Here is a 12,437-nt window from a genome sequence, read left to right on the forward strand (position 1 = left end):
GGGGAGGACGGCAGGAGTGGGGAGAAAGTTCGAGAGGTTAAGGGTGATAGTAAACAGAAGGTACACATATGCACGAAGTCATCAAAGACCAAATTCAATAAAATATCATGAAAAATAGCTTCCACTTGTTACAGACATAGCTCTAGAGGTAGCTATTATGAAGCAGGGGTCATCTGTGAATCCTGACATTGAACTGGCTACAGCCTTCAATGGCTCCTCCGTATTGCCCTGGTCACATTCCCCTACAAAGGGGAAGAGAGGCTCAGAGCCCAACCAAGTGATGAATCAATCCAGCTTCTTAGGTAGGAAGCTAGGAACCACAGGGGAAGGAAAAGGGAATAAATGAGCATATATTAAGCACTCAGAGCACCCCAGAAACTTACGTTCTTAGTTACCTCAAGGTGGTACCCTGGTTTTACCAATAAGGAACTAGAATGTCAGGATAGCAGACTTTCCCCAGCAAGCACTGAAATTCTCAGGTGAGTCCTCAAAGCCCGCATATTGCTCTGAATGTCTCTTGTCCCCATAACACAATGGCTTCTAAATACAACAGTCAGTTTCCATTAATGGACCAGCCTTGGAACAAGCAGGCCTGGCACATGGGCACCTCCCATAGCAGGGCACTCTCTGTGCTTCTAGCACTTCTACAGCATTCGTCCCTCCAAGGTACCAACAGAGCACAGGTGCCCTTCCACGGCTCCACAGCACCAACACTGTTCATGTCACCAATGCCCTTTGTAGTACCAGAGCCTTCCTTAGTGCCAGCGTGGGCCACAGCAACAGCACTATTGATAGCATGAGCATCCTTCTTGGTACCAACACATCCACAGCACCTGCCTCTTCCTCAAGATTGCTACTTCCCTTTACACCAAGGCTTCCTGTATCAACATTATCTTCCAATAGGCTGCCATCTTCAGAATCTCCCACAGCAGGAGAACCTTCCACAGCACCTGTATCTCCATAATATCATCTGCTCCATTACACCGGAAGCCATTACACTCAAGCAGCAAAATGGCCTCCGCACTGGTCATCATCCTATGGCCAGTACCATGTCACCAGGATCTTTCTCTAGAACTCATCATTCCATAGTGCCACTACCTTTTGTTCTGCCAGCACCTTCCATAGCACCAAAAGTCTCCCTGGATCTGGTGCCCTGTGTGTATCTGATGCCTCTGTGTCACCAGCTTCTCCACAGCACCAGAGCTGCTCAGAACACCACAGCCTTTTATCCGTGACATTCTCTGATGCACCATAAACCCTCCGCAGCACCAGCTCCTCCGTGATACCAGTCCACCCATGCACCAGCGCTTTCCACAGCAGCACCACAGCCAGAACACCAGAACATTCCAGAACAGTGGTATTCAACCTGTGGGTCATGGCCCCTTTGGGAATCACATATCAGATAACATGTACATCAGGTAATTACATTGTGATTCATAACAGTAGAAAATTTATAGTTACAAAGTAGCAATGAAGTAATTGTATGATTAGGGGCCACCACAAGATGAGGAGCTGGGTTAAAGGGTAGCAGCCTTAGGAAGATTGAGAACTGCCGTTCTAAAATATCATTACACTCTGTAGCAAAGGCAGTTTAGCAGCATCCCCAGGGCCCAGGATGGATGGATTTGCTCCTGTTAGCCTGCAGACACTCTTCAAGCCTTTTGGAAGAACCTCCTGAGATTTAGAAAAACAGGGTGCCCTGGGGTGGGGTGGGGGTGGGCAGCAACTGTTTGTTCTAAGCTCTCTGAGGCTGTCTGTAAATGCTGTTCTCCCAGCCCTGCTTCTCCAGATGAAGTCTCCACCCGTAGCTCCAGACACTTAGAAGGGTGGCAAGCCACACCTCCACACAGCATGGCTACTAGGCTCAGAACCTCTCCCAGTCAGCATCTTGCCAGCTCGGAAGGTATCCCTCAGGCCCAGGCAGAGGAGCCCAATCCTCCTTCACCAGGCAAAAATAAGTTCTATGATTCTGCTCCCACAGCAGACTGGGTGGGTCCCTGAGCCCCAGTGAGCTTACTCATCAAAGACCTTCAGATCCGTCTTAATTACCACACAGCCTCCTCACCCTCTCCCCCACCACCCTGCAGCCTCCTCACCCTCTCCCCCACCACCCTGCAGCCAGCAGATGCATCCTTTACAAGGCCCAGAGGAAGCTGTCTGAAGAAAGCTGAAAGCCCAGCTAATTAACACTTCAAGCTTTACATAAGCAAATGAGAATTTGCTTCATTTCCATCCCCCCCTTCCCCCTTCTTTTTGTTCTAAAAGGCAGGGCTTGTCCCCACCCACGCCTGACAGTCAAGGCTCACAAAGGGCTGCTAGTGAACCACAAATCACTTCTTCCAGCACTGACTCGACCCTTGAGGGTCAACTGAGCAAAACTGGACTAGGGGCAGTCAACAGGCCTGGACCTGATGGAGCCACCCTGCTCATTATTTTAGCTGAGTCATTTCTACTCTATCTGGCAATAATCAACTCCAGGCAGCATGGCTGGACAGAAAGGCTGGACAGACAGGCCCAGCTCTGACACTGGCTCTGGCTTTGACACTGGGTAACTGGGCCAGCAGACTGAACCATCTCTCTTTAGTTAATAGGGGGGTTATATCACCTCATCTACTGGAGATTCTAAGACCCCCTCTCTCTCTCCCCTCCCCTCCCACCTCTCCTGTGTGTGTGTGTGTGTGTGTGTGTGTATGTGTGTATGCCAAGGCAAGCATGTGGAGGTCAGGGGACAATTCTGTAGAGTTAACTCTCTCCCCTTTATGTGCGTTCTAAGAGTTAACTTAAGTCATCTGCTGAGCCATCTTGCCAGCCTGAAAAAGTAAAGCTTAAGAATTTGTAAAAATAGTCCATTATAGAAATATGGTTTTATTTATGTCATCAAGAGAAGGGTAGAAAGTCTAATGTTGCCTGATACTTTGATTTTTATATATAGCACTACTGTTAGTATTCTTATGCGTGACTCTGCACCTTTTGTTGTGAACGACAGTGCCAAGACAAGTCAACTCTACCCCAGGGCCCGATATGTACATATCAGCCCCATAACCCCCTGCTTGCACGTCAAATCTCTGCGCTCATTCCTGAAGGCGGCTGCACACAGCAGGGGCCAGTCTCGAGTATACTAAATCACATTGCACAGTGGAAGACATGGTAAGATGACAGACAGTAAATGGGCAGTCCCCACCTTCGCTAGAGAGCCAGCATCGCACACTCAGCTACTCAAATATAGATTTAGTGCAGAGAAAGGCTATCATGTGTTGTGTTTTGGTCTAATGCTTGTATTATGCTAATTGGGTCCCAAAAATTGCACGAGAATTTGCATGTAAAAAAGTTGAGGCCCCTGCCCTCCGTTTGATTGGTAAATAAAGTTGCCAGCAGCTAATGGTTGGGCAGGGAGACAGAAGTGGAACTTTTAGGATTCTCAGGCAAGGGATAGAGGGAGGGGGAAGGGATACTTGCCATGCCTGAGACATGCAGGACAGAGACATAGCCAACATGTAAGAGTCCAGGGAAAAGCAGCCCCAGGGACCCCCGACTGGGTCTAAGGCAACAAAGATGGAATATAGATTTTAGTAAATAATAACTCAGAATATCAGAGGGCAGTGTGTTAGCTGCATGGAGGTTTGGGAGTGGCCCAACCATTGAGCTGTTTAAGGCATATTAAAATATAAGGCGTGTTCTCTCTCTCTCTCTCTCTCTCTCTCTCTCTCTCTCTCTCTCTCGTGTGTGTGTGTGTGTGTGTGTGTGTGTGTGTGTGTGTTTCATTCAGGAACCCAGAACACTGGGGTAAGTAGTGGGGAACAGTTGCAGCAGCTGTTGCTGGGACGATTTGAGTAGGGTTAATTGGGTTCAGCAGCAATGAAAGGCAGAAGGAAACCCACTGCAGTCCCCAGATAACCAAGGACAGTGTTTACTTTCAGCTCATTGGGTCTGCTCTTCTGGCTCTCCATTCACTAGTCTTGTCTGGACCACTGTTAATTTTTACTCGGACACCTCAGTAGCCTAACAGTCTCCCATTTAACCTCTTGCCCATCACATCATTACGTGAAAGACGACGCAATTCTTCTAAAGCCCAAATTCAGTTGTATCTCTCCTCTACTTGAAATCCTGCAGAGGCTTCCTACAACTTTCAACATACAACCTAAGAGTCATCCACACAGCCCACAAGGTTTGAAACTATCTGCATCCCACAGACTTCTGACTTCTCTGGTTTTTTGTTAATTTCGCTCCTTTCCTAGAGCGCAGCCTCACTGCCCTTGTTCCTATTGGTGCAGCATTCTTACATCCCGCCCCTTTCCTAGAGCGCAGCCTCACTGCCCTTGTTCCTATTGGTGCAACATTCTTATATCCCGCCCCTTTCCTAGAGCACAGCCTCACTGACCTTGTTCCTATTGGTGCAGCATTCTTACCTGTTCCTAGAAAGCAGCCTCATTGCTTTTGTTGTTATTGGTGCAGCATTCTTACATCCCGCCCCTTTCCTAGAGCGCAGCCTCACTGCCCTTGTTCCTATTGGTGCAACATTCTTACATCCCGCCCCTTTCCTAGAGCACAGCCTCACTGACCTTGTTCCTATTGGTGCAGCATTCTTACCTGTTCCTAGAAAGCAGCCTCATTGCTTTTGTTGTTATTGGTGCAGCATTCTTACAGCCTTGGGCCCTTTGCACCGGCTTTGCTCTCTCGGTCCCCAGCCCCCTCGTGCCTGCTGAATGCTGTCACATGCGCTACTGCTCTGTCTACTCTAAACATCCATCCCTCCCACCCCCGCAAAAAAACCCACCACTGGCTTGTACCTGTCAGCTTCTCTTTCCCTCTGCTTTCTGTGTGTTATGGTCAAAGCTGCTGACTAAAATTTGTGTTTCTTTATATGTTCCTGTCACATTTCCTCAAGATTGTGGTGGAAATGCAGGAAGAAGAGGGCAGAGGAAAAAATGAGAAGCTGTAGGCACTCTTTATCAATCATCAAATCTGTCAGAACCCGAGAGCCTGGGTAGCGCTCTTGTCCTGGGATGAACCTCAGTGTTGAAGTTAGTATGATTTCCAGTATCCCTCCTGAAATAGCCTGTGCCACTTTCCTAATCCACAGAGGCCCTGTGCCACCAGCAAATGTCACCCCTTTCCCCCTTTCATGCCACCCCACCAAGGAACTGACCGTAAATTCAGCGATCTTCGGCACCCGGAACTTCCCTTTGTTCCTCTGTTCCGGCTGGTATTCTGTTCTTGTCTTCACAATCACCTGCAAAATTGGGTGCGTGTTAGAGCAGAGACGGGGCTTCAGCCTCCCTTTCCTCTGGCCACTAGAACTTGTCCATCCCACAGACATCAGGGAAGACGAGCCCCCTTCTAAACACAAAAGAAAGCATTCGAAGGCCCACAGTACTCCCCCCATCCCAGCAGGCATGGCGATGTTGCTGATTATGCCTCTCCAGATGTTTGCAAGTGTTATGGGTATCACTGTCTGTAATGTATGTCTTCCTTTGACAAAGGGGAGCCGTGTATCACGGGCTTGATAGGTCAGGCAACACAATTCCAGTTTTCCACTTTCCAATGTAAACAAATGTGTGTGTCTGTGAACAAATATGTGTGTGAGTGTGTGAGTGTGTGAGTGTGTATGTGTGTGTGTGTACATACTCATTATGAAACTCTGAACCAAACGTTGGCTCAGCAAGCCCTCTACCACTGAGTAACATTCTCTACCTTTCTTTTTTCTTCTTCTTGACTAAATGCATTCTTTTTGACAATTTCACAAATGTATGTAGCATGTTCTGCTGATTCTCACCCCTCCTTCCTTGTTGCATTTCCTCCCACCCCTGTCAGACCTTACTCTTCCCCTCAGGTCCCTTCCCCACCTTCGTGTCTCTTTTGTTTTGCCATCCACTTGTTTTAACCAGGACCGTTTGTGTGGCCATCGGATTCTGGATCCTCTGTTCGATCCACAACTGAAGATGCTGACTGTGCCATCTGTCCCCAGAATCCATCAGTAACCAACAGTTCCACAGGGCTGGGGAAGGCCCCCATGAGGATCTTGTGGATCTGTGATTGGCTGTTTGCAGGCCCAGTGCAGGTGGCCACAGCTGCTGTGAAGTCATGTTTGGAATGACTTTGCCATGCCCTGAATATAACATTCTTCTTTGGATGTAGTATGCTTTACTATATGTATGTATACTGAAGCTTATCTTTAATTTTTTTTATATGCAGTGATCTTTGTGTGAGGTCAGAAGGCAGCTATCAGCAGTCAGCGCTCTCCTTCCACGTGTAAGTCCTGTAGACTAAAGTCTGGCTTTGGTGCCGGGTACCTTTACTTTCTGAGCCATCTCACCAGCTCCATAGTTAATTATTTTGATTAAAAGTTATTATTTTTTTAATTTTACCCAGAGACACTACACATTCATTATATCTTATCCTTCTAATAATGATACAAGATAGGAATTGCTATGTTTTATAAATGTGGAAAGTGTAGTTGGAAAGTCACTAACTTGCCTAAGGCCACAAAGACACCGCTCACTATCAGTGCTGACATTGTCTGGAAGGTTCCGCTGACTCTCAAGTTTGTTGGCAGTTGATCTTCAGTTGCTAAACATTTAGGCCATTTCCATAGTTTGGGTAATAAAAACAAGTTATGATTAATGACCTGCTGGTTAATCCTTTGTGATATGCTTAATTATAATACGATTTGGGGATTTGCACAAAGAAAAGTGAAGGCGTTTGCTCAGCCCATTGAGTCATCTCATGGTGGCATATTTTACCAAGCTACGTGGCTCACCTCACAAGGCCTTTATGGACTTCTGTCCCACCTCATGGGCTGAGTAGAAGAAAAAGAAACCTGAGAGAGTTTGTAATTATTGCTGAGTGTTACAGCCCTGTGAACACCATGGATGCTGACTAAGCTGTAAGGTTTCATCTGAGGAAGCAGAGCCCTGCCATCCATCTACACAGCCCCTTATGCATTCCCTTTCTCAGTCTAAGCAGAATACCCGTTACTGTTACAGGGAACTGTTTCTGGCACCACTGCTCAGGATCAAGGCACTCGGGAGCTCCATGCCACTCCTGATAGCAGCCTGAGTCCAGTAACTTCATAGGCAGGACTTTCCTGTTCTGCCCAGGGGGCATGCTGGTGCTGGTCTATTTTTATGTTCTTTTTACAGACTGCCTGATGGAGGCCCTCCCATGATTGAATAATGTCATAAAATTTTGGAGAAGGGGAAAAGAGCATCCACTGGCCCTGATGGGTGACCCTGACATGCTGTGACAAGGTCGTGCACCTAGGACACAAGGGTAAGCCAAAACTGGTAGCCAAGAAGAAAACGAGGACTTCAGTTCCTCAACCACATGGAACGGAATTCATCCAACAACTCAAATTCGCTTGGACCAGAATCCAGCAATAGATGAGAATTCAGGCCAGCTGCTGCCTGACTTTGACTCTCTGAACAGGACTCAGCAAACTATGCTAACTAAGACTGCCTGACAAAAACTCCGAGGTGATAAGTTTGCATTGGCTCAGGACAGCAGCAGGAAGCTAGTCCACCTGCTCACATGCTTGGACCTACTCTTCAGTTCTTGGCTTAATCCCATTCCTTCTACACCTATAGCTATCAATCTAGGCTCTGGCTTCTTTCCTTCATACACCAGGGAAGGAACCTTTACTTCTGAGTCTTCTTTCTGCCTCTTGGTTCTATAAATGCCCTTCCCAGAGCTTCTGACAAAGCTTAAAACCCTCACCATCATTTGGTGTAAATTAGACAGGACCTATATTCAGGCTGAAATGTTTGAGGTTGCATTTCCAGTATATCTTTCCTTCCTGTACTGACTGGTTTTGTGTGTCAACTTGAAACAAGCTGGGAGTCATCAGAGAGGAAGAGCCTCAGTTAAGGATATGCCTCCATGATTTCCAGGAGTATGACATTTCTCAATTAGTGATTGATGGGGAAGGCCCAGCTCATTGTCGATGGTGCTATCTCCAGGCTGATGGTCCTGGTTCTATCAGAAAGTCAGCTGAACAAGCCATGGGAAGCAAGCCAGTAAGCAGCACCCCTCCATGGCCTCCGCATCAGCTCCTGCCTCCAGGTTCCTGCCCTGTTTGAGTTCCTGTTCTGACTTCCTTTGGTGATCAACAGTGATGTGGAAGTGTAAGCCAAATAAACCCTTTCCTCCCTATGATGATTTATATATGCTTGGCCCAGAGAGTGGCACTATCAGGAGGTGTGGCCTTGTTAGTGTAAGTGTGTCACTGTGGGCACGGGCTTAAGACCCTCATCCTAGCTGCCTGGAAGCCAATATTCTGCTAGCAGCCTTCAGATGAAGATGTAGAACTCCCAGCTCCTCCTGCACCATGCCTGCCAGGATGCTGCCATGCTCATGCCTTGCTGATAATGGACTGAACCTCTGAACATGTAAGACAGCCTCAATTAAATGTTGTCCTTATTGCCTTGGTCATGGTGTCTGTTCACACCATAAAACCCTGACTAAGACACTCCCCAACTTGGTTTTTGATCATGGTGTTTCATTGCAGCGGTAGAAACCCTTGATATTTCCTAAGTCCAAAGCTCCCTGGGGTTCCTTTCAGGAGCTCACCCTTGCCCCACTTAGAATCTTGCAAGATCCTCCCCCTCCCTTAATGACCATGATGGTCCCTAGTTAGATCTAGCCAACTAAGGAACACTACCTTGATGTCAGCATGTCACTCTGTTTGGATAAATGATTTATGAGACAGCACTGACTATGGCCTGTGGGAAGGTTTCCCTGGGTTCCCTCCCTGAGGGTTTTTCTTTGCATGGTGCAGTAGGGACTTAAGTTCTAGCACTGAGGTAGCAATTGCTGATACTTTAAGAACATCCAAGAGGAGAACAAAGGCAGCTCATGAAGAAGTATGCAGCCAAGAGACACCCAGAGAGTGGACACAGGCCCGAGAACATCTCATCCCCTGGACCACACCTTGTCCACAGCGGACCCATGCTGAACTCTGAAGTTATAGGAAAATATGTCCTTTTTAGGCTTCAATCCAATTTGATGTGGGCTTTCTGCTGTTAGAGACTAAAAGTGTTGTGTCTGATACAAATCTGTTCCAAGAAAACCCACAAAAATGAAACAAACGAGTTCTCAGGCTTCAGTGAAGTGACAGAACACTAACGAGGCATATGCAAACCAACAGGTTTCCTGTGTCAGCATCAAGTCAGCTGAAAAAGCACAATCAGCCCACTGGAAGGTGACCAAGAGCATCCAGAGAAGGCTCTTCACAGAGACCCCAAACTAGGAGCAAGCAAATGTCTAACAGGTGATGGCTATCCTGTGATTTGTTAAAACAGGAGCTGCAGGGCAATACCCCAAGTCCATGGTGAGCCTCACAGATACCACAGTAAACACAAACAAGCAGACTCCAGTAGGTCTTTTAGACATTGTGGGACTCCACTGATGTCTTCAAATAAGTGTAGACCAACCATGTAATTAACTCAAACACTATAGAAGATACTAATCTTAAACATGCACTTTTCTCACTTGGAGGTACAGAGTCGGAGCAGTGTTGGGGGTGGAGCCCTCTCATCTGCATCTTGTTCTGCTCCAAATGCTGATGAAATGCTCCAGGCGTCCTGTGTTTTAGCTTTGGGGACAGGCCAAGGGACAGCAGGTGCCTTTGCCTGGTATGTGAGCATCCTTCATCTGTTCCTTTCGTCTTTTACGACACATGATCTCCAAAGCTGCTGCAAAGTATCTCAAGGTGACCACAAGGGATGTCCTTGGAGCCCCGAGTCCATCTCAAACAGCGAGGCCCTTCTGCTTGGAGTAAGTACCCCATGTGCTATCCTCATCCTGAGCGCTAGATGTTCTCCAGCGTGCCATGACTCCGCTTAGGATTCATCAACTTTGCACAGGTCAGGGGAAAGTGAACCCAGAAGTTTGCATTTTAGTCTTTCCCAGGCTAGATCTCTTGGCTGGCTGAACGAAGCCAGTATTTGGAGAATGCTCTGTGACTTGTTAAAACAGGAACCACAGGGCAACACCTCAAGTCCATTGTGAGCAACACAGATACCACAGTAAACACAAGCAATCAGACCCCAGTAGGTTGTTAAGCTAGATGCTACATGGGTTGTATGCATTTCTGTCTTAGGGTGTCTTTATATCAAATGGCTTATTCCGGAAACAGTCCTATTAAGTGCACAGGCCTGCTTGTTGTCCCCTTCTCCTTGAGACGTGGTCTTCCCTCAGCCTGTGGCTGTCTTCTCCTCGTTCGCCTCAGCTTTCACCCTCCATCCTCTCTTCTCACATCTGGCCTCTTCATGCTAGGATGACTCGGCCTTTACAGAGCAACTTCTTGGCCACTCTCAGGCCTTGCATATGCTCAGACCCAAGCCTGCTCAGTCAGCCTCATGCTGAGAGCATCTTTCATTCTTACCACTTGCGGGGTATAGTGTATGCCTCTATTCAGAGCTCACCAAGTCACACTTAGCCTACTGGATGCTTTCTCTAAGGTCCACGCCCACATTTGCCATGGCCACGTTCAACCTGCAGGGCTCTGACTCACCTTTCCCAATTAGCCTGCACTTTTATGTGTGAGCATATTCTATAGCTTTTCCCAATTATCCTGCAATCTCATGCCCATAAAGTCTGGGCCTTTAAAACACTATTTATACTGCACTGGCCAGTTTTTGTGTCCATTTGACACAAGCTAGGGTCATTCAGAAAGAGGAAACTTGAGAAAATGCCCCCATCAGATAGTCCTGGGGGCATTTTCTTGGTTAATGATTGATGTGGGAGAGTACAGTTCACGGGGTGGGGGTGTGGGGGTGTGGGGGGTGTGGGAGGGTAGTACCACCTTATGTGGTCCTAGGGCTAAAAAAAAAAGAGAGACTGAGCAAGCCATGAAGTCAGAAGTCAGCACTCTCTCTATGACTTCTGCATCAGCTCCTGTCTTTAGTCCCTGCCTGACTTTATGGGATAACGGACCATAAGCTGAAAGATGCAATACATCCTCTCCTGCCTAAGCCGAGTTTGGTCATGGTGTTTCATCACAGCAACAGAAACTCCAACTAAGACAATAGCATTGTTTATTTTAATGCAGGACTCTCTCAAAGACCCATTTCTTTCCTTCCATTTCCAAATCCATTCCAGCAGTCCATCGGTTCTAGCTGCCATCTGTCCAGAACATCCTCAGATCAGCACATTTATCTAGTTATACTCCCTGGCACCTCCTCCACCTCTCCCTTAATTGGTTTGGCTCTAGACATGTTCTTCTGACCATTCCTACTTCCTGGATCCAAAGAAAAGATCTTTCTAAATGGAGGGGGGAGGCTGACACTTGGCAGAACCACAGAGAGGCATTTTTGGGTGGCCAGAGACAGTGTCACAGGGAAGTGTTGTAGATGAAGTTGGAGGGGCAGGCGCTGGCTGAAAAGGTCGGTCTAAGCACCACTGAGAGACGTGGGAAGAGCACAAGGATGGTAAACAACGGAGCAGGCTTCTAGGTGTTCACTGGGAGGAAGTGGAAGTGGGGGGAGACCTTGAAAACTCCACTCATGAAGTTACCAGAGTTAGGCTACTATGGGTGTGTGTGTGTGTGTGTGTGTGTGTGTGTGCGCGCGCGCACAATAGAGAAAGAGAGAGATTAGTTTTGCAGAGAAAGGCACTATTGTGGATAATCTCCCACTTGTTCCCCTTTAAGAAAACTTAGCAAGACAGAGAGCCCTGAAGGAAGCCTTGGCTTGATTTGAGAGAGAAATGGGGGTGAAGATGGGGGTGGAGAGGAATGACAATTAAAATCTTTCCTAGCCGTTTTGTTGTTAAAAATAGGGTTTGCAGACATTTAATAAATGAGGCTCCAGGTTTTCAAATACTGTGGGTGTGGGCAAAATCACTTTGGCTTGGTTTGTTTGTTTTTGTTTTTTTATTTCTCCTATTTACACACTGGTCCCCATTGTCCTTTCAAGCTGCTGATCTGAGGAGTATAATTTAATATAATTGACATTGGGAAATGGGATAAATTATTAATTTCCAAAGGATGCCCTGTCCTCTCACCTGCTTCTGTCCCTGCCACCCCCACTTCACTGGCAAGACCAGATCCTACATGGCGCTTCAGATGACTCAAAGTGCAGATCATAAAACTTTAAAATACTATCTCCCTGGGTTATCAATAATGAAGAGGTTCCCACATGGCGAGTCCCCAGGATTGGCAGGAACAAGAAACAGAAGTGCAGAAGTGCTGACAAGGAGCAAGAGTGCATTTTTATGAGTTGGGCTTGTATAAGCCAAAAATAGACCTTACCTATAGCCAAGGCTCATCCCTGCCAGGGTGAGAGGCTGCAGGCACAGCAGGTGGGGACTCCACTGGGAAGGACTGCTTTAATTTCCCTTCCTTCCTTCCTTCCTTCCTTCCTTCCTTCCTTCCTTCCTTCCTTCCTTCCTTCTTTCTTTCCCTTCTTCCTTCTTTCCCTTCTTCCCTCTTTCCCTCCCTC

At 47.2% G+C, this 12,437-nt stretch overlaps 1 protein-coding gene across 1 annotated transcript in view; it reads right to left on the reverse strand.

Moving 5' to 3' along the window:
• The window catches only part of Nsg2 (neuronal vesicle trafficking associated 2), a 58,794-nt gene that overhangs the window by 35,702 nt on the left and 10,655 nt on the right, over window positions 1–12,437 (reverse strand). Inside the window, exon 3 of the mRNA XM_028756510.1 lies at window positions 5,147–5,230. Within this exon, the coding sequence (XP_028612343.1) occupies window positions 5,147–5,230 (84 nt within the window). The remainder of the gene's footprint in view (window positions 1–5,146; window positions 5,231–12,437) is intronic.

This window comes from Grammomys surdaster, unplaced genomic scaffold, assembly GCF_004785775.1.
Source record: "Grammomys surdaster isolate TR1022 unplaced genomic scaffold, NIH_TR_1.0 126121, whole genome shotgun sequence".
Taxonomy (NCBI): Eukaryota; Metazoa; Chordata; class Mammalia; order Rodentia; family Muridae; genus Grammomys; species Grammomys surdaster.